This window comes from Centruroides vittatus, unplaced genomic scaffold (assembly GCF_030686945.1).
Source record: "Centruroides vittatus isolate TY-2023 unplaced genomic scaffold, ASM3068694v2 contig_2747, whole genome shotgun sequence".
Classification (NCBI taxonomy): Eukaryota; Metazoa; Arthropoda; class Arachnida; order Scorpiones; family Buthidae; genus Centruroides; species Centruroides vittatus.
Window position 1 is genome coordinate 791620 of NW_027121750.1, and position 21217 is coordinate 812836.

Genomic DNA, 21217 nt, shown 5'->3' on the forward strand with positions numbered 1-21217 from the left:
ATGAGATCCTCCTCAATCATCTAATCCGGAATGTGTCTGGATGAAAGATGCTCTCAGCAAAGAGGTACTCTCCAATCATCTACGTCTAGAAGGTGTCTGGATGAGAAACCCACAGCAAAGGTAATTAATCATTGGATTGTCGTCATCGAGGTAGAGAAGTGGAAACAAAAAGTAAAAAGACACTTTATTCTTTCCAGTTTGATACTTTTGGCAAAAGAAGACATTTTCCAATTGAAAAAAAAAACCTAACGGTTTGCACTTTCCACGGATCTTAGCCATGAAAACGTCAAAGTTAACCCCCCCCCCTCTTTTCGAAAATGACCAAACCAAACATAAAACTCTCTTTACTATTTTTACTTCTTTTTTTCCAGTTTTTGCTACTCCCAAATTCGTGCTCGTGTTACGGTATCGATTTACCGAGCTTAAAGGGTCCATTTAAGAAAAAGTATCGTATCAGGATGACAATTTTTGGCCTTCACCAAGGTGTCGGAAACTACTCGACATTAAAGTGAATATATAAACCGAAATCCTCCTTCGATCCTCTTGCCGAAATTCGTATAAAAATCTTCTAACATCTCGTTACGAAACATTAGCCTTCGCTCCAGATAAGTTGGAGTTACGGTGTTAAGAAAAGTAGTTTAGTTTAATCCAACGTATGGTTTTATTAAAAAATAAACTGTAAAGACTTAATTTTTTTAGATTATAAAATCTTCTGAACAAAGATTTAATTGCGTGAAACGTGAAATTACTAGGCAACGTGACTATTTTCGTACCGTAACCACGTTTGATGAGGTTCGTTGGGTCGTAATTAATGTTTTTTTCTAATATTTCTCGTAATTAGGGATATTTTCCCAAAAGGAAAAATCCCGTCATGTTTTCCACTAGATCGGGAAAAATCCCGTCATGTTTTCCACTAGATCGGGAAAAATCCCGTCATGTTTTCCACTAGATCGGGAAAAATCCCGTCACGTTTTCCACTAGATCGGGAAAAATCCCGTCACGTTTGCCACTAGATCGGAAAAAATCCCGTCACGTTTGCCACTAGATCGGGAAAAATCCCGTCACGTTTTCCACTAGATCGGGAAAAATCCCGTCACGTTTGCCACTAGATCGGAAAAAATCCCGTCACGTTTGCCACTAGATCGGGAAAAATCCCGTCATGTTTTCACTAAAATAAGAAAAATCTCGTCGTTTTTCGTACGGAAACTGAATATTTTAAAAGTATTTTTAAAAAACATGTTTTTCGAATGTCGTTACAGTTTTCCAATAATGTCATTCTAATGACCGGAAAATAAATCCAATTTTTTAATATTTTTTATCTATTTTTTTTTATCTGAAATGACCTGTTGTGGAACGAATATAAAACCTTTACATTAAGCAAAACGGAAATAATTTATCCTAACGTTTGTCACGCTTAAGTTACGCTGGAACAGATACTCTACAAATCTATTCCAGAACTCGATAACTGGGGAATTATCTACCTGTAAACATTCTAAAAAAATCCCCAAAAATGTAAAAAAAACCATCATTTGGGGGAGGTTCAAAAACCAATTAGACAAACCACGAAGCAAGAATAAGTAGCGAAATTCCCCCTCCCTCTCTCCCAAAAAGAGAAATTTTGACAACTGAAAGTCACTTCCGGAAGCGATATGTGTGTCACCTGATGGGGTGGAAAACGTGTGAATATCTATTTTATACCCCCCCCCCGTAGAAAAATTTTTTGGGGGGAGAAGAAAGCCGCAAGGTTTTAACACTTAAAGGTGTTTTTTTTGGGGGGGGGAAGATTTCTCCAGTGAATTTTTTTGGATAATCGGAAATTCTAGGCGGGAATAAGTCACCCCCGGAAAGACATCTGTTAGTGACACTATCCACTACACTGCCCGATCCACTACACTGTCGTTTGTCTTCCGTTTTCTTGTTATTCAAGAATAATAAAATTGACACGCAATATATTACGTAGACGAAGTGTCTCCGACATTTTGTTTTCTTCCTTGTCCGTGAAACACAGACGACGTCACACTACTTTCGACAGCTTTTTTTATTTAGATTTTTCAGTATAAAAGCCGCTTTTTATAAGTCTTTATCTCCGATTTTTATATGATTTTAGTGTTTTCTACTCCTTCTGGAGGAATGAATTTTTTTTTTTAAATGAAGTTATAAAACTTTAGCTTATTTACAGTGTTTTTGGAAGTAATCGAGTTGGAATTTCTTCTCAAAAAATCACTTTAGAGGATGTAAATTTTTAATTGGACCGTGGTGAAATAAAAAATAGGGAAAATGGACCATTAACGTCTTGCATAATGTCAAATTTACCTGTTCCTAAACACGCGAACATCCTAAAAAACATTAAAGTGTCGTTATATTTACATAAAAGAACTCGTACTTGAAGTTAAATTAATTCTTCCAGCTTCTAAAAATGTTTCCTTCTAGAGAGCTATTTTCTCTATTAATTAATAAAAGTCCGTTAATTCGAGATCAAACAATACTTGCTTTATTATGTTTTGAGAGATTTGTGTGTCAAAACACTGTTTTCAGGTGTTTTGCATGTCAAAAAACACATTTTGCTGTGTTTTCAAGTGTTTTGTGTGTGTAAAAACGGTTTCCACACTAAAACCATTTGTATTTTTGATTTTCTCGTGTCGTAAAAAAGCTTTTTAAGGGTATTTTTAGAACGTTTAAAGCCAGAATCGAGTCTTATCTGATACAAAAAGGGGGGATATAAACAGGAATCGATGGATATCAGCCAGATACAAACACACTGTACTGTACGCGTAGTTCAGCAGTTTAATATTACTTATATACGGGAGCGTAATACGAATTGTGTACAGTACATACGCAGTTTCTTATTGATAAATGGGGTGACCCAATAAATGGGTGGTTATTTATTATTTAAAGGGGTGGAGAAGTTAATCCCGTGGATGGGGTGGGGACTCGAATACATCGGAGATAATGCAGTAGATATTGGGTCGAGGGAGGAGTTGTAAGGTGTCTCTTTATTGGCAGAATGGCACCCGATCCTTGATGCAAAATCTCCGTTGCCAAATACGTGGAGGTATTTTTAGAGGAGACTGAGATACCACGTGCGTAATTGTACGCGATATTTTTAAATGCGACGACCCACTTCCGGTTGTCGTGACCTTGACATTACAGTTACGTTTGCTCTGACGTCATCGACCCGTTTACCTTTCACCCATTTCTTACCAGTTTACCCAGTTTAGAACTGGTACGTTCGACTTTTCCCTCGTTTTATTTTATTTTTATTTTTTTCATTTTTAATTCTGTTCCATTTTAATTTAAGCGCGTAATTCTGTTCGTTGATACGTAATTGAAATTTTTTAAAAATATTTTAAGCGCTCGCCCTTACCGTTGGAGTTTTTGATCCGGTGTCGCCATCTCGTGCATGAAAATCGCACGAAATTTTTAAATGGACAGAAAACCCGGAAAACTCCACGTTTTCTTCACGTGTTTCAGAAGTTACACCACCCACTTGTAGGTAAATAATTGACGTAACGCCCGTATTGTCGCTGCGACGTGTGTTCGGATTTAGTTCGAATTTCACTACCAGGGGACGAAATGTCGTTTTTATCGTCATAAAAAGGATACTGTTGGTAATTTGAATGCCGTGTATTGTTAAGAACGGGGAAATAAAACGGAATTTAAAGCCAAATCTTTCTTTTAACTGATGGCGACGGAATTCTGTCCCCATTTTTCTCGCATTGGCAGCGTTAAATCGAGTTCTTTACGTCAAACAATGAAAATATTCTATAATACGAAAGGCATTGTTTAGTTTTAGCAATTCAGTGTCGAGATTTGTAAACACGGAACCGTTTAAACCGTGGCACAATTTCCAATTCTCACTCATTTTTAGCATAAATGATAGTAAAACCTTTATAACATTCCATACAGATTGTTACAAATGATGGTGTCTATTCTACGTAAACAATAGAGGCTTTACGTATTCGCTCGTAAAAAAAATGGCCGACAATGATAAATGATCCGTACACAAACCGACCTTGGAAACAATGAAACAAAGGGTAAACGGAAAGCTGTATGTACTGTAATTTGGAAATTTAGTAATTGCAGAAAAGAGAGTATTATAATAAATGCGTTCTGTGTACTGTACAATGGGCACTATTTGTTATACGAAAACACCATTCTGTAGGCTACAGACTTAAAATCCTTTTTTGATTACCTCTAGCAAGTGAAGGACGAGTTTTTGTGTCTTTCTAACACAAGTTTCTATTGTTTACGCCACCATTATCAGCCATTTTGGGGGGGGCGTTGGCCAAATTGTATGAAGGCGCGAGTTTTTAAATTACGGTTTGCACTAGTAGTGTTTGTTGTGTGAAATAATAGATATGATTGAGTAATACATGCCATCCATTTGCCTTTAAACATGTCAGTTTTTAGGGAATTGTTCGTCTCTTCACGACTCAAATAGGGTGATTTTGTGTTGAAATATGAGGAACTGGATGCAGTCCCCAAATGTTTCGTCACTCAAATCCTAGCAAATCGCGTTGGCGCTTTCATTTTCGAAGATGAGACTGTTACAGGAGGCGATTCGTGGAAATTTTTTGGTAAAGGGATGATCTCGCCGCTTGGAAGTTTGCGTCAAAGGATGCGGATGACACAGGAAGGATTTTGGAGCATTTCGGTTGACGTCACACAAAAACGTAATAAATGGTAGTTAAAACGGGAAGATGATTTTCGCTTGGATCCAATTGGACCAACGAGGAGCGAATCATCGACGAATTTCGTTCAAAGAAGTTCGTGGACACCGCACAAAAGCGCGCATTAATTATTCCTAAACTGCAATTAAAGTTAATTAACTGTAATTATACACGCTAAAACTAATTAAATATTCATTCGATCAACCAACGCTTGTTGTAATCCGAAAGTTTTTCGAACTGCCCGTTATTTGGCAAAGAAAATAGGACAGAAAAACAATAGGAACACGTGCAGAAAATGCACGAGTCGCGTGGGAATACCGGGAATGCAACGTACTTTGAAACGAGGAAATGGACTGGAAGTCCTTCGACTGTGTTTATAATATCATAAATAGAAGCGATAACTAGCGGGAGTGACTAATTAAATGAGGTGTCTTCACGTGCCAATAGAATACCTTATTGGGATGCCATCCAAAATATTTGGGCTTTTAATAAATTATTTAAATTTCTTATTGTAAGTCAAAGTTGCAATAAGAGGCTGCTTGGAATCCATTAAATATTAGTAAAGTTATGCAAGGAATTTGTATATGCAACAGGTTTCTGTAACCTAAGATCTAGAGCAAGGTTCTTCAACTTTGCTCTAGGTCAGGTGGGCCAAATATGATTCTCAAGTATACCCATTTACATGCAAAAGAATTCATCGGCGTGTTTATTATCGAGTTTAGAAGTTTTATATACAGTATATATAGGCTGAATCTGGACCTTAGGTTGGAGATCATTGATCTAGAGTAGGGCTTCTTAAACTTTCTTCGCTCGCAACCCTCTTTTATCCGAGTACTTTTACGTAACCCCCGCTATATAAGTGTATAAAATAGGTATACAATTAAAATCACTTGCTGATAGTCATAGAACAGTTTATTCCAAAACAATTCTTTGATTTGCATATTATTTTACCATTTATTAATTACAGACAAACAAATTTGCTTATTAATTAGATGGATCTGCTTCTGTCAGTCAAACTATTTCACTAATTGATAAATCTTTGGTGCTAGACCAGGGAGGAGTACAGTTGATACTTCTCGAAAAAATCTTTTTTCCGACTCTAAAATAATAGTACGTTCGAGTGCGGAATGCCCAAATGCCAAAATAACGTCCAGTCTACTTTAATTGATATTTCCGAACCATTACGGCAAGCTTTTCTTGTCCACCTCTTTACCGAGGATAGTATTGTTTCCGAGTGTATCTTGTATATCCCTTTCCATTTATAGCCCATTAAGACTATCAACTCGATACAATAGCTTTAGAAAACTTTTCACTTTATAGAAATATTCCGACTTTGTGTTAAAAGAACGGCACGTTGCCTTATAAAGGCCGAGTTTAGTTTTTAATCTCGCAAAGTTAGACTTTCGGAAGTTTCAAACAAATAATGAGCTGACAGATACTTTGCTTCTTTTTCTTGATGTCTCCTTTAGAACCTATAATATAGGAATACAGGTATTGAAAATTAATAATTTTCTTTTTCTGTTGGATTGCTTTGGTAAAGAATAATGCAATCCTGGAATTATTAATGCTGACACTAACAGTTCTTCTATGTTTTTATACTTCTATATTCAGACACCAAAAGCAAAAGGTCTCACAATGCAGTCTCCTCACAAGTAAAATTATTTAGCACAAGTTCTATCTGCCATAGAGAATCATTCAAATCTAATGTCATCTTCTCTGTCACATTTTATAAACAATTTTTAGACACTCCCCATGCTGATTTCTTACTTGGTCGATCGCTTCCTGGTATTAAAATCGAGCAATACTATAAAACAGATCAACAAAGCATTCATTTATTCATATTTCTCAACAAGGCGAGGCTTAAAAGTAGGCCAATAAAAACACAAAACGAAATTCACCGATCGTACAAAAGATCATCGGTGAAAGACCGAATATTTGGTTATATTATTAATGTTACGTTAGGTAAAACATGTCCCTGAAAGAAGCAGCTGCAACTAATTCGAGAAGTGGAAGGCAAGGCTATACTATACACACTGTAATTGCAAAAAGAAGTGTTTCATGACTAAATGCTAGGAACAATATTTTTATTCGACATTCATATCGGTGCATGCTGAATGTTGACATTTGTCGGTGTAAGTGAGAAATAATGATATTTAGCAAATATTTCGTATATACACAAAACAACTGTGTGAATCTCGACATTCGCCAGATTTTGGTCTTTCACAGTAACGTATATACTGCATGTGGGCACTGCTGACTAAGCCAAGGGGACTTAGCTATCTCATAACCTCCATAGGTATGGTGTATGGTCTATAATAATAATAAATGGTGCTAAAAGTATTGTGTACAATAAAACTTTTAATATAACATTAAAGCAATCACTAATAGTAATATTGACTCTCATTTCTCTTCAGAGTCATTATTGAAACAGTCATTTCTCTTCACTCGATTTCTATAAGGAATTATAATTGTCTATTATTTTGATAGATGCACCATAAACTTATAAAATTAGGAATAATTTCTAAAAACTTGCATAACAATACTATGGCAAAATTAAGGACAAACGGAATCATTTCATCTAAAGGATCCTCTGCCAATCTTCGGAGGCAGTATATAAATTCAACAGTGCCTCTTTGTTTAAGTCTTGCCAGTGGTGTAGCGAGGGGGGTGTATCATGCACCGGGTGCCACTCACAGAGGGGTGCCCAAATGGTCTCCAAGACAAACTATATTGGCACCCCCCCTCCAGAAACACACAGTGTCGTGCTCCGGGTGCCAGTTATGTTCGCTACGCCCACTGAGTCTTGCCTGCCTTAATCTCAAAAATAGGACAGAATCACTTATCCATTCATTTAGGAGTATTTTGTTGTGTAGTTTTGATACAACTGATAAGCAGTTATAGAGACATTATATTCTTATTTTTGTTTGATCATCTGTTTGAAATAGCTATAGATAATTAACTCAATAATACTCAAGGTAAGCATTAGGTGCCATTACTTAATAGTTGACTGTTAATAATAGTACTTAATTAGCCCGATTAATTATGGCAATTGTTTGGTTTACACTAGTACTCTTGTTGGCTATATTTGAATATTTCTAATATCTCTGCAGTTTACTTTGTATGCATATGACTACAACAGCTCTTTCTCCAAAGACAGTATTGTACGGTTGAGCGGCAAAAACTGCAACAGCTATGGCATTCATTAGAATTAAGAAGCATGAAAGCAATACTTAGTGGTCTGAAAATGCAAATTATTGATCATAGTATACATTAAATCAATTTTCTCTTGCCCGAACTTCTGTTTATACTATAGAATTGTTGTATTGTTGCCTTTCCTTTATTATTCCTCAATAAACAATAGTTAGGTTGCATTTGAATCCTTCTACAAGTTCAAAACAGTATTGTGGAAAGTGCTGTAGTGAAGTTGATTGATAGTAGGTTTGTAATATGTGGAATTTGTAATACAATGCTTTTCCTGTTTGTGTGCATAACAGTTGCTTCTATGTGAAGGGAAGCTATAATCTTTAGCAATGCTCTGTCTTCTAACTGATCATTTTGAATATTAATAAGAAGTTTTGCTGTAGATCATGACTTCTCTCTTGACTTTCACTCCAATAAAGTATTTCAATTTTAATATACATTAATTTAAGTTTTAATTAGTAAAATTAAGTATTTTTTAAATTTATTTTTGTAGATCTAGCTGCAGAAAACTTGCTGCAACAGAGGATAGCAGAATTACACGAACGGCTCCGTCACGCCGAAATGCTAAACCAGGAAAGACGACGGGACATCCTGACGCTTCGCCACCACTTCGGCGTCGTCTTGGAGAACGGAAATAAGAAATCCAAGTCTCCTTCTAATTCTTCCGCTCACCATCTGGGTCGAGGGGCACTCTGGAAAGAAACGCAACAATATCTGTCGAATTCTCAAAATGCGTTGGATCTGCAACTTCCGTCGATTCATCATTATTTACCTCACTTAGTTAAATTTCCGGACAGTTTACAACCGGTTCTGAAGCTCTCTAAAGGAAGAACGGGAGGTATACGGAATACAATTGAGTGATTACGAAATATTTTAAATTTGGAATTAAATAAGTTATTTGAATTTTTTTCTAGTGAATATAGTATTAGGAATTCCTACAGTCAAAAGACAAGTTCAAAGTTACCTCTTATCTACATTACAGAATCTGATAGAAAATATGTCTCCAGAAGAGAAACGTGATACACTTATTGTCGTATTCATTGGAGAGGTGAGGAAAATTTATTTTAATAAAGAAAAATATTTCATTTTTTAATGTATGTCTTATGTATTATTATACATTAATAATAAATGCGAAAACGTGTGCGTCGGACGTTCGGCACTGTTTTCCTGTAAGCCTAGAAGTTTGACAAGTCAGTGGAATCGTGCTCGACATTCCAAATGCCATTGTCAAACTTCTAGGCTTATGGAAAAGCGGTGCTGAACGTCTGACGTACACATACACGTTTTCACGTTTAAAACTTCGGCCTCAATTTCGCTAATACCTTGATCCACTCCAGCAGGGTTACGTCAGAAAATCAAAAACATTAGTTTTTCTACAAAGATCTGCATCGGGTATTGTTTCAAAAATGGAACCCTCCAAAGAACAAGATGTAATTCAAATTTGAAAAATCAGATGTGCGTAGATAGTTTTGAGTTTGAGACAGTTTGCTTTTTCAAGTTAATATAATACCCAATGAAGATCTTCGGAGAAGATTGAAAACATTATTTTTCTAGAGAAGTAACATGGTACCGGACTGGATCAAGATATTGTGGTTGTGTATTTGTACTCTTCATCCAGTTTTAGACAGGTAATTGCTTGTTCCTGTGAAACTTTCATAAGCCAAAATGATCTAAACAAAAGAGCAATTACCATTAATTTATATGGGAAAAACTTTTGAACATTCTCACACTCAAAACTTATAGTAAAAGCAAGAATGATACTATTATTTTATGTTATGATAAGCACATGGCCTTTATAAAATATAAATAATGTAGTTACTGGAGAGAGAACTTGTGTGGCATAGTTTCATTAAGTAACCTTTAAGCTATGAAACTGTCCTCATCTCAAAAACCAATCAAATCGTCTATGGCTACCTTTAAATTCTCTCAATACTTGCATCACCACCATCATTCTTTCTCCTTCATCTTATTGAAAAGATTCTGTTTACTTAAGAAGAAATCAACCAATGTCTTTGGTAAAAACAAACCTTCATAAAGCAGGAATAACTATCACTTTGTAATTCATAGAACTTCCCCTTGTAGGCCATGAAGAATTGTATTTTGTTCATTTCTCACTAGTCAAGTGTTTCTGTAGAAATCTGGAGGAGTGCAGACCAGTTATGCTAATTTCTTTGTTATTAATTGGTTATCCAGCAAGTGAATGATCGGGGTGATTTACAGATCTTACATTTCATGTGTCATATTTTTTACAAGTTTGGATAGTTACCCGAACACTATATTCCTCTACAGTAGACTTGCAGAAGGAGCTCGGCACATGAGGGAAATGATGACAAAGGTTTTTCTGAGGGTTTCGTGGAGACTGGTATAGCAGATACATAGCAAAGATATATAGCAGGCATGGGCAAATGCGGCTCTTTTTGAGTTACATGCGGCTCTTGCCGAAAGTGCTATCCTTCCTAGCCTTACCATACTATCCGCCACGACAGTACAGAACTGCGGCTCCCATGCATTTTGCAAAACCTACATTTCAGCTCCCACTGAACTCTTGCTTGCCCACCTCTGATATATAGATACAGAAAATCCTTACGGGATTTCAAACTATCCGAGTTTGAATTAATAAGTTTCTAACTGTACTTTTGTCCTGGCCAGGGATATAAAGATTCACAAGTTAAGGAATTTGGTTAGTTCGAAATATGGCTACTTCGAAATTCGAAGTGAAAATTCTGTCCGAACTCATTTGTTTAGATCGAAGCAGTGGCGTAGCGTAGTGGGGGCGGCAGGGGTGGCCCGCTCCGAGTGGCACTTTTAGGGAGCAGTAAAATTTCACAATAAATAATATCTTGTAAAAATTTGAACCTGTACAATACACAATAATAATGATTGTTCTTGCTGAAAAGTTCTTTAGAATTACTGTGTATTTTAGTCTTTTAAATTGAGATACCTAAATAAGGGGATGGCAAAATTTTCTTCCACCCTGGGCGGCTGACACCCATGCTACACCACTGGATTGAAGTGCTTCTGTGCTGTAAGAGAACAATAGACCAACAACAACTCTAATCTGTCAATATGGATTTTTGGGTGTCACCTTACAAATGGACTACATTTCTTTCTCTTATCTCATAAAATATGGCTGGTTTTTGGGATTGCAAGATTGGGCTACAAGTGGCAGATTGAATATTTGTAGACTTTAGGCTACTACATTTGGGTGACTTACTACTTTCAGGCCACTTCAAAAATAATTTTGGCTACATTTCGAGGAATTCTGCTTTACTTTTTTAGAAAACCTGTCAGGCAACCTACGAGGTTCTCACCGGACACATACTGTTTGCCTGCAGTTTATTATTATTATAAATTAATAATGAAAATAATATTCTGTATATGTAGCCAAATTCTGTTTCCTTAATAACTTAAATCAATTACATAGTACAGAAATATGTAAATCTTGGATAATTCGAAGTCATAATTATTTGGTCCCTCGAGTTTCAAACTATTGAGGATTTTCTGTATTTGAATGACATGTTGATAGCATGGAAAGATGCTGAGGTGTATAAAGTGTTTGCAAATGAAATAAATAACAATAGCACAAGGGTGTTACTTGTGTGAGGGGGAATTGCTGACCTATCTCAACTTTCAGAGTAACTATTGTTGAATACAAGTAATTGTACCCACATCATGATGAATGAGCAACCCTAGTGCAAACCTCTAATTTTTACACGTTTGCATACTGAGTTATAAGAAATAAATCTTCCACCTGTACATCAAAGTCTTTTGACTCTTACTATCCCCATGGCTATATCCTGCAGGAGAGATTCATTTTGACCTTCAGAGCTACCCAAAAGCAACAACTATTCAAAGAACACTAATCTCACTATAGCCTTACAATACCCACACATACAGATGGTTCAAAATCAACAACATATTACTCTCACAGTGCACTACAGGCAATTAATAGCTGCAGGATAACAGACCACCAACACTCAACAGCACATAATACCTATTCCAACATCTCAAACGTGCAGGAAATATAGCCTTCTATTCTGCCCAGACATACAAGACTCCAAGGAAATTAAACCACAGACAAACTCACGAAAGAAGAAAACAGAAACCAAGCAGGAACGTTCAGACCACACTATAAAGACCTACACAGCTATATCAACAAGTACATATTCAACAAATGACAAGAGGACAGGGGCAACTCAATAATAAACTACACACCATCAAATAAGAGTTAATAAAATGGATAACCAGCCAACAGAAAAACCAGAAAGAAGAAATAGTACTTGCCTAACTGAGAACAGAACATATAAAACTAACACATAACTATCTAATAACAAGAGATACCCAACCAATTTCCTCAACTTGCCACACCCCACTTACCAACCGACATATTACTAATTAACAGCCAGAGAACACTACATTCGACAACATACATCTTCGGACAACCAAGCTCTATGGAATATACTAGACAATAATAGGCAAATTCAACCTGCAAAGGCATATCTGATTGCAATAAACTTACATGAATATTTTTTAAAGAAATGATGGTTGGATTTGGGGTAAGTTATTTAGTACAGTATACTATAAACCCATCTATATATATATATATATAGATACATAGCCAAACACCAATAGTTGGTCGTGGGTTTGTACCTCATCAACAGGCTGGCCATTTTCCATGTGATCTTCATTTCTTTAACACCTAAATATGGGCCAGTTTCCTGAAGAAAGTCTTTCCTGGAGGCTTCTTCCTCTTTGCAGATGTCCATTTGTTGTTTTACCTTCTACCATCAATTCAGTCCTAAATCCTTTTTAGTGTGCCAAGCGTATATTCAATTTTGTATCATGATAAAATCTATAAGAACGGTAGAATCTAAAAACGATTTCACAATACGTAATCGTGATCCTGATTTACGAGAACTTTTTAGAAACGAGATATGTTTATAGATCAAAACCCGACAAACAGGTTATTTACTTCTTTCATTTTGTATTTGTTCCTTTTATATCAGTGGCTAAAGAAAATGTGCGATAACTTTCGTTAACTTATCTATTTAACAGTAAGAAAAGACAACAAGGAAGCAGAAAACAAGTAAAATGCAATGCAAAGAAAGCAAATTTGTCCATTTACAACAATGTTATCAATAGAAGGATCTATTAAAGTAGATGATTGTAAGCAATGGCGTAGCAAACATAACTGGCGCCTGATACTTTATTGGCACCCCTCACCCTCCTCCAGAAACACATAGAATTTGTCTTTGAGACCATTTGGGTGCCACTCGCAGAGGGGTGCCTGGGCCCCCTTGCAACCCCCTCGCAACCCCCTTGCTAAGCCACTGATTGTAAGAATGGATCAACAAATAATTAGCTAAAAGCAACAGCATAGTTGGTTACTTATTGATTCATCCTTACCCATTGTTGTTAATTAAAATACAAAGTTAGTTCAGGGATGCTAATCTCAGGGCATGGGAATTTCAATCTTGTCGCATTTGTTATTAGAACGTATACTCAAAATATTGGCCAAACGTCATTGTATCGCAAATATTTCATCTTTAAAGATAGGAAGAAAGATAAAAAAGGAAATGGTTCGTCATTTTGAATTCTCGTTAAATAGGATTCATACAGAAATTCTAAAATAAGGATTTAGTAAATTTAAATTTTGAAAACAAAGATTTACTAAGGTATATTTTTTATTTGTAGAGTGATCAAGAATATATTAATAAACAAGCATCTGAAATTGAAAATTTGTAAGTATAAATGCTGTTTTATTTATATAAGAAATCGATGACGAAATTTCGGTTTTATTTGTTCGTCTCGTTAATTATAACTGTATTTTTCATTTAGATTTTATTCACATATAGCTAGCGGAATGTTAGAAGTGATAGCACCGCCCGCAAATTATTATCCGGAGTTTAAAAATTTGAGAAAGACGTTAGGCGATCCCATAGATCGAGTCAGGTAATTTTCGGGCACAGCACCGCCTTCCGTGTCGTTTAGGCATCCTTTTTAACGTTTTTGTGTTTGCAGATGGAGAACTAAACAAAATCTAGATTTTGCCTATTTAATGATGTACGCTCAAGCTAGGGGGACATTTTATGTACAGGTAAATCATTAATTTTGATTAAAAATAGTAAATTTTCATTTTCTCAAGAATTGAAAAGTAAAAGTTGTTTGGTTTATAAATTGGCTGCCCATAAATTAAATAATGCAGATGTGGGTGGACAGGTATGCAGGTAATTGCTACAATGCATTACAAGGGGGTACAGTGGAACCCGGTTAAGTTGAACTTGGATAACTCGGAGGATGGGGAAAAGAAAACGACCGACGTAACCAGTTTGATTTAACATGCGAAATACTTAACTTGAATGGAAGTTTCGATACAGTATTTTCATACATTCTTTAGATTTTTATTTTTAAATAAAATAATTGATGTTTGTCTAGCGAATAAACTAAATCAGAAACTTTATTTTTAGCCGTACGTTGTTCCTTCGCTTTCTACAAACATCTGGTCGAGTGACGGAAGGGGAGAGGGCGACTTTTAGACGGCATATTTGACCTACATACCGTAACTAGCATTCAAACCTGCTTTTTTCCCAAACATTTTTTTATTTGATTGTTGATAGGTTTCTCCAATTATCTGACAACACAATAAATAATCTTTTAGTTTTTAAAAGTCCAATTTATCAGTCAGATTCTGCAGCAAAATTTTAAGAATATAACAATTATAGAGCAGCGTGTTCGTGATAAAAACAAATCGACTGTACGTGTAAAATATCACAACTTTAAAAAATTCTTACTAAATGCCTATTGAGATGCTTTCCATTCACCTCTAGCTTGCTTAAGCATTTTTGAGTTTCTGGACGACGCCGAGACGTTTACGTCGACGCGACGATCGTACATAATAAGACCCACGGAAATATGGGTAGTTTATTACGGGTCGGCAATAAACCGATGCACAAAATCTCGACGTTTAACCAAACCTCCATAACTCCAAAATTTTTCCTGACCAATTTGAGTTAACCAGGTTCCACTGTATTTACAAAAACATTATTTAATGCTAGGTTCTGAACCCTTGAGATTTGTTTTTATTTCTGAAGTGTTGCATAACGAATCTATTGTTTCTTTTATATCGCCGCTTCGTACATTGTACGTACCGTACATTAACAAAATAACATTTGGTTTCCCACGACGTGATTATTTCTTAATGCGGTTAAGGCACCAAGGATACTCATTACGTAATTTTGGGGGCAAGTTTATGCAACGGCATTACCAAGCATAATAGGGGATGGGTTGGTAATTGAAAAATATAAAAATAGCATTAAGTAATTCATGCCTCTCAACCCATGTTCTGCAAATTTGCCCAAATGTTCCATTCGAAAACAGATTTTAAAAAACATTTTTATTGCAACTTTATTCCAATGTAGTACAGTAATAATCCGCTCGTAGACGACTCCATGTTTTTACTGTTTTACTCAATACAATAACGTTTATTAGTTTATTGCTTTATTATTTTGTGAGAATAGTAGGCAGAAACTTATTTTAAGTAAATTTTATTAATTTTGTAATAAAATAAAACACTTTTGCTTTCCAGTTAGAAGACGACATATTAACGAAACCGGGTTATTTAAGTATAATGAAGAGTTTTGCCCGTAAACAAATGAGTGCCAATAGAGACTGGTTAGTGCTCGATTTCTGCCAATTAGGATTTATTGGTGAGTGGAAAATCTCTTTATAAATCTAATTGCAAATTGCGGTTTATATAATAAATTATATCGGTAATTATACTTAAATTGTGCCTTTAAGAAACAAAAAAATATTTGTTTTTATTCCTAAAACACTTGGAAATAATTTATTAACTTGCTAATTTGCCACTCCCTTAATCTCCCCTGGGCTATTCACTTCTTTTCCTATACATTTATGTTCTTTTCATATCAGATAATCAAATCTGCTTTTTTAAAACCGGTTGTGCTAATTTTGAACGTTTCATTTGAGGTACAATATGTACCGGTACCTTAAGTCTTAGACGAACAAATTTACATGTAGAGACACGGTACGAGTAGAACGTGTAAAACCCGAGAAAATGATTGCAACCGATTTCAATTTACAAATTTTCTAACGGAAAAGCATTGCACTTGCAAACGTTCAGTGGTTCTACATTTTCCGCAGTCGGCCGCAGATGGCACGAGAAAATAAACGTTCGAACTGCAAAAGCAATCTCGTAACATCAATGTATGCGGGAGGAGCATTTTTAGTTTTCACTAAAATCTCGAAGTCTTGTATTCAAATATCCAGATTTGTTACTAAAAAGTCATTTGAGGAAGTTGGTGCCAATGCCTACATTCTTTTGTTTATGAACAACTGAATTTTAAGGTATGCATTTGTATTTCCATTCTATAGGGTGCTGGTACAGTCTTTTACTATGTTTTTTTTATGTTGGACTGATTTGCATTCATTGCACAAACTGCTTCTGTAGAAAGTGCCACTGTTACTATTAGAAAGAGACAGAAACAAGGTGTGTCTCTCTTAGATTATGCATAGTGTGTCATAGAATCTCATCAAAGTTTATTATTAAACACTTTAATTCATCATGGATGGTTTTCTTGTATATTTGTTATAAAACATTAATTTACAGGATATTTGAACAATGAATTTGTCTACAAACAAGTTTTGAGGCAGAACTTTTATAACTCTTTATCTGTATCCTGACAGAAATTTCATTCAGGTAGTGTTCTGTGGTATGTTGTAAGGACTTTTTTGGACTGGCACAGAACTTTGCCAAGATTGTTTCATGGACCTCTGGCAAAGTGCTTGAATGTCTTGATTGGGGCAAGTCGGCAACCAATTTCATTATCTCAAATTTGCTTGGAAAATGGGCAAACTTTTCACCATTTTTAAATGGACAAAATCATTTGCTTTTCAAAGTGAGTTGTTATGTTGCTGTTTTATTGGTTTACTGACAGTGGAAACACCTATTTGAATTCATAATTTCTGTTCTTTGTAACAAACCTTAAGTCTGCAAAATAAAATGATCTCAACACGACTCATCTGCAAATAAATAAGCATTACTGTTACATTCCTCCTACGTTGCAGAACTTTTCAGCACCTTGTAGATCATCATTCAGTTAAGGCATATTTCTAATCGCAGCTAGCTTCATCTAGAACTTAACTATTGCACCTAGATGGAGAGACAACTTTTGCATTAATTTTGTAAAAATATAAATCACAACAAACTGTAAATCAGTGATAATCAGTCTACATCATTAATACGTCACTCGCGACACTCGACGAAGAAAGATATCGATGAGCCTGATGTAAATGCCATTTAATTCATAACAATTTTTCCGTTAAAATACAGCATCTAAATGAAACCTTTATCGTCGTTTCGTAAACCTATTCATTCCTTCTAAGGTACTAAATGGAAATGTTTAGTGCTCGTACACATATAAACCCTATTGAAAACAGCTTATGAATTTCACTATAAATACCATGTATTATTTACTGTTATGTTGTTCTGTACGCAAGTAAACAAAAAGATAAAAAATTCGCATAATGCTGTAAATCCTTTGCAATATATACTGTAATTCTATGTGTAAATTTTTTCATAAGTGAGGTGGTCACCTGGGTGATTTGTGGATTTGTTTTTCAGGTAAAATGTTCAAATGTGCCGACCTGCCTAAACTCGTAGCGTTTTTTTCGATGTTTCATAACGACAAGCCCGTCGACTGGTTGTTGGATCATTTGATTCAGACAAAAGTTTGCAGATTTGATAAAGATGTGGTGAGTGACCTGTAAATGATACTTTAACAAGTGGTTTTATTTTTAATAGATTAACAAAAAACAAGATGTTTGTTGTTATAATTTAATTTCATTAATACTATAAAGCTTTATGAAGTTTTCGCACGATTTTAATAGTTTTTTTGTTCTACTAACAGTTGAGGTTAGAATATATTTGTTCAGTTTATTGATCAGAACAATTTAAATATGAAAGTCTGTAAAACATGTAAAAATCCAAAAAGTATTTCTTATTCCTATTATTCTATATAAGTAATCTAAATTTGCTGTCCGCACGTTTAAGTAAACTTTGAGCCGGTTGTTAGCTACAACTTTTGCACTATATGTAGATCCTGGGCATCAAAAGTGTTAATTATTCTCTAAAACACAACAAAAGAAACAAAAACAGAACAGTTAGTTTCGTAAGTTACAGCAATGCAACACTTGGGTAATCTGCCTAGGGGGGATGCCTTTTGGGAGGTCTAAGGGTAACTGGCCCTCATTCGGGTGTTGCAGATGTGAAGAAAACCCCAAAAACTCCTCACGGGCAAGGCACAAACCCACGACCGAACTCCCGGTGTTCGGGAACAGAACTGCTTGGCCATTGGCAGGCCGACTGACAGTTCTAATAATCTAAGTTGAAAGAGCAGCCTTGCTTTCCTAATCGAAATGGGAATATTACACATTAACTTATTTCATTGCACCTTAGAATCAAATGGTACAATAAAGGGACTCTGATCCTTTCAGATAGAACCCTATGCATGGATCCAAAGAGCATTATGGATTAGTTAGCAAAATAAATGTTGGCAATGTAGTAAAAATGTCTTTGTGATTAAACTGGTTAAAACACACTTACTGCTTATCCTACATAATTGATTTGGTCTTTGTTCCTTTTTCAGATTTGCATCACTGTAAGTAATCTCTTAAGACCATCTATACATATAAGGGTTAAGATTGAAACAATAAACTCTTCTATAACTGCACGACAAGTGGAAAACTTCCTTATACTAAGTCCTAGCTGAATTTACTTACATATGGGCAGCAGATATATAGCATAATACTAATATTTACCCCTTAGAAGTGTAAATTAATTATGAAAGTTATAATTATGTTTAGAAGAATTTGAAGTTTATAACAACAGTTGAGCCAAATATGCCCAAAAAGTTTAATTTATTTATTGAATTTTTAACATGCTAAGATATGGAAGCCATAGTTTATTTTTTAAATAAATTTCTTGCAGAAGTGACCAGTTTTATATTACTCTTATTATTCTAATAGAAAGATTGCAAGAAGAGAAAAGATTCTGTTTGGCTACATTATAAACCGTCTTTGTTTCAACACGTGGGAACCCATTCTTCGCTTAAAGGAAAAGTTCAGAAGCTAAAAGTAAGAATTTTTCATAATCCATTTAATTATCATTTACATTAAAACATACAGAAAAATGTGAGTGCCATTGATTTGCATTTTTTATGAACTGCAGGGGCACTACATCTTTACAAAATGGCTGTTACCTGGATTATCTAGTTATATTGAACGTAAAATCAATCTTGTTTTAACATATATCAAGAAATTTTATAGCGGACAATAATTACTGTTAGAAGGAATTGTTGAACAGAATTATTCAAAATTAAAACCTTTATGAAGTTTTAATACTGCTTGATAGTTGTTCAAAGCTCTCTGTAGAAAGAATATATAAACCAAATTTGGTTGAGATTTGCTGAATGTTGTCCTGGTATGAGGTTTCAATTTGTAGTAGTGGCCTCGATATACCTTGTGTTTACTCCCGTTGCAAGATTCTCCAGTGGAACCGCATAGTCCCCCGACTTCTCAAGAGTAGAAAACTTGTCCCTCTCTTGAGAAGTCGGGGGACTATGCGGTTCCACTGGAGAATCTTGCAACGGGAGTAACCACAAAGTATACCGAGGCAAATACTAGAATGCTTGCCAGCCAGCTTGCAGAGCACCAAGAGGATGTTGTGAGGGGTAGGCACGCCACAGAACTTACGAAAAAGGTAATCGAGCAGGGTTACAACCCACTACGGTCTAATTATGCTCGAGAGCCGTAAAAATCAAAAACTCTGTTTTGTATGGGAATCTCTTCTTACTACCACCTTGGATACATGCAATGCTTCTACCTTCGACCTGCCCAGTGTATGGGGTCACCCCGTACAAGCAATTAAGCAACTATTAGCATCCTCCAGTATACGTATAGAGTGAGCCTGGATCCGTGCATGCGCCGCTTCACATATCACGGAGCTTACTGCTCGTTCAATTTCGAACACATTTGAATATTTGTTACATGTTCTTAACGGTTTTGACAAAAGTTTTAATTTAAATTTTCAGCATGCCATTCTTCGACGGATTATTACCATATTTGCCCGACGACGACGAATGTACGTTCGTTGAAAGAGCTTGCAATAAGAAAACATACATATAACGCCGGTCTCGGTGTTTTCTCCATTTTATTAAAATAATTGTAATATCAATATAAATAACATAAGAATTGTGTGTAAGGAAAAGAATATCATAAAAAGAAGAAGTAAAGAATACTGTGCAATTGTTATGCAGAATAAGGTTATTAATTTAATACATATACTCATGCTGGGATATACTTAAAGTATTTATTTTTTAATTATGTTGAAATTTTAATTATTTTCAAATAATTTTTTTCCCAAAATTCCAAACCCACATACTCGGGATAGTACAGGTACTCCTCGCACTTACGACCTGCAATTCGGGAAATCCCCTTTCTCAGCTCGAGTGTCGGTCAGTGGCGAATGGTGACATGCGCACTAAGCATACTATGATAGTCTTTTTATAAATAAATTTGAAGTTTTTTGCATAATCTGTATAATCTTACAACGATCCTATAGTCCTGGCGCAAGCTCCTCGCTTATCGACCAAGTCATCGGAATGGAACTCGGTCGTAAAGTGAGGAATATTTGTATGTATTGTCAAATTTAGTTGAGGTTTGCCTAATATTCTTTTTTACAGAGAACTTTGCTCACTTACAGACCTAAATTGGTGTAATTAAAAAGTGTGTATTCAAAAATATGTTAATTTTGGGCACCAGTGATTTTCCAGTATTACATCAGGATATTTTGAAATTTCAGTACATATAGTATGTGTTTTCTTTCAAAGTATTTGAATAATCAAAATAATTCTAGTTAGCATTATTCCACTTTAGTTATGCTTGTAATGATTTAATTTTATAAAGCACATTTTCTACAATCTGTCTTTGGTGTTGAAGAAATGACAGCGCATTATTGCAGGTTAATAGAGAGCACGTTTACATCGCACCGTCCTCGGTAACAATGTTCCAAGTCTTTAATGTCTTGGTGGACTTTTTCTTCCTGTTCCTTATTCTTGCTACCAATATTAACTAGGAAAAAATTAAGGGAGTAGATCGGTTAAGATCAATTATTCCTCTTTCTGATGAGCGGGTAGATCGATTATATTCGGATTTTTAATGGTTATGCAGGAAATGTAGCTTGCCATTCTAATTTTTGAAGCTTATAGAACTATACAATGAAAGAAATATAACTGCAAGATCCTATAGGTGCACAACTAAGGCAGTTCAGC

General features: G+C 35.4%; 1 protein-coding gene across 2 annotated transcripts in view; it reads left to right on the top strand.

Annotated features, from left to right (window-relative positions):
• The window catches only part of LOC136971995 (alpha-1,3-mannosyl-glycoprotein 4-beta-N-acetylglucosaminyltransferase B-like), a 98607-nt gene that overhangs the window by 75582 nt on the left and 1808 nt on the right, over positions 1-21217 (top strand). For both annotated transcript variants that reach the window (XM_067266531.1, XM_067266532.1), the window contains 8 exons: positions 8365-8709; positions 8786-8919; positions 13566-13612; positions 13710-13823; positions 13893-13968; positions 15457-15577; positions 17512-17642; positions 18915-19022. In XM_067266531.1, the coding sequence (XP_067122632.1) occupies positions 8365-8709; positions 8786-8919; positions 13566-13612; positions 13710-13823; positions 13893-13968; positions 15457-15577; positions 17512-17642; positions 18915-19022 (1076 nt within the window). The remainder of the gene's footprint in view (positions 1-8364; positions 8710-8785; positions 8920-13565; positions 13613-13709; positions 13824-13892; positions 13969-15456; positions 15578-17511; positions 17643-18914; positions 19023-21217) is intronic.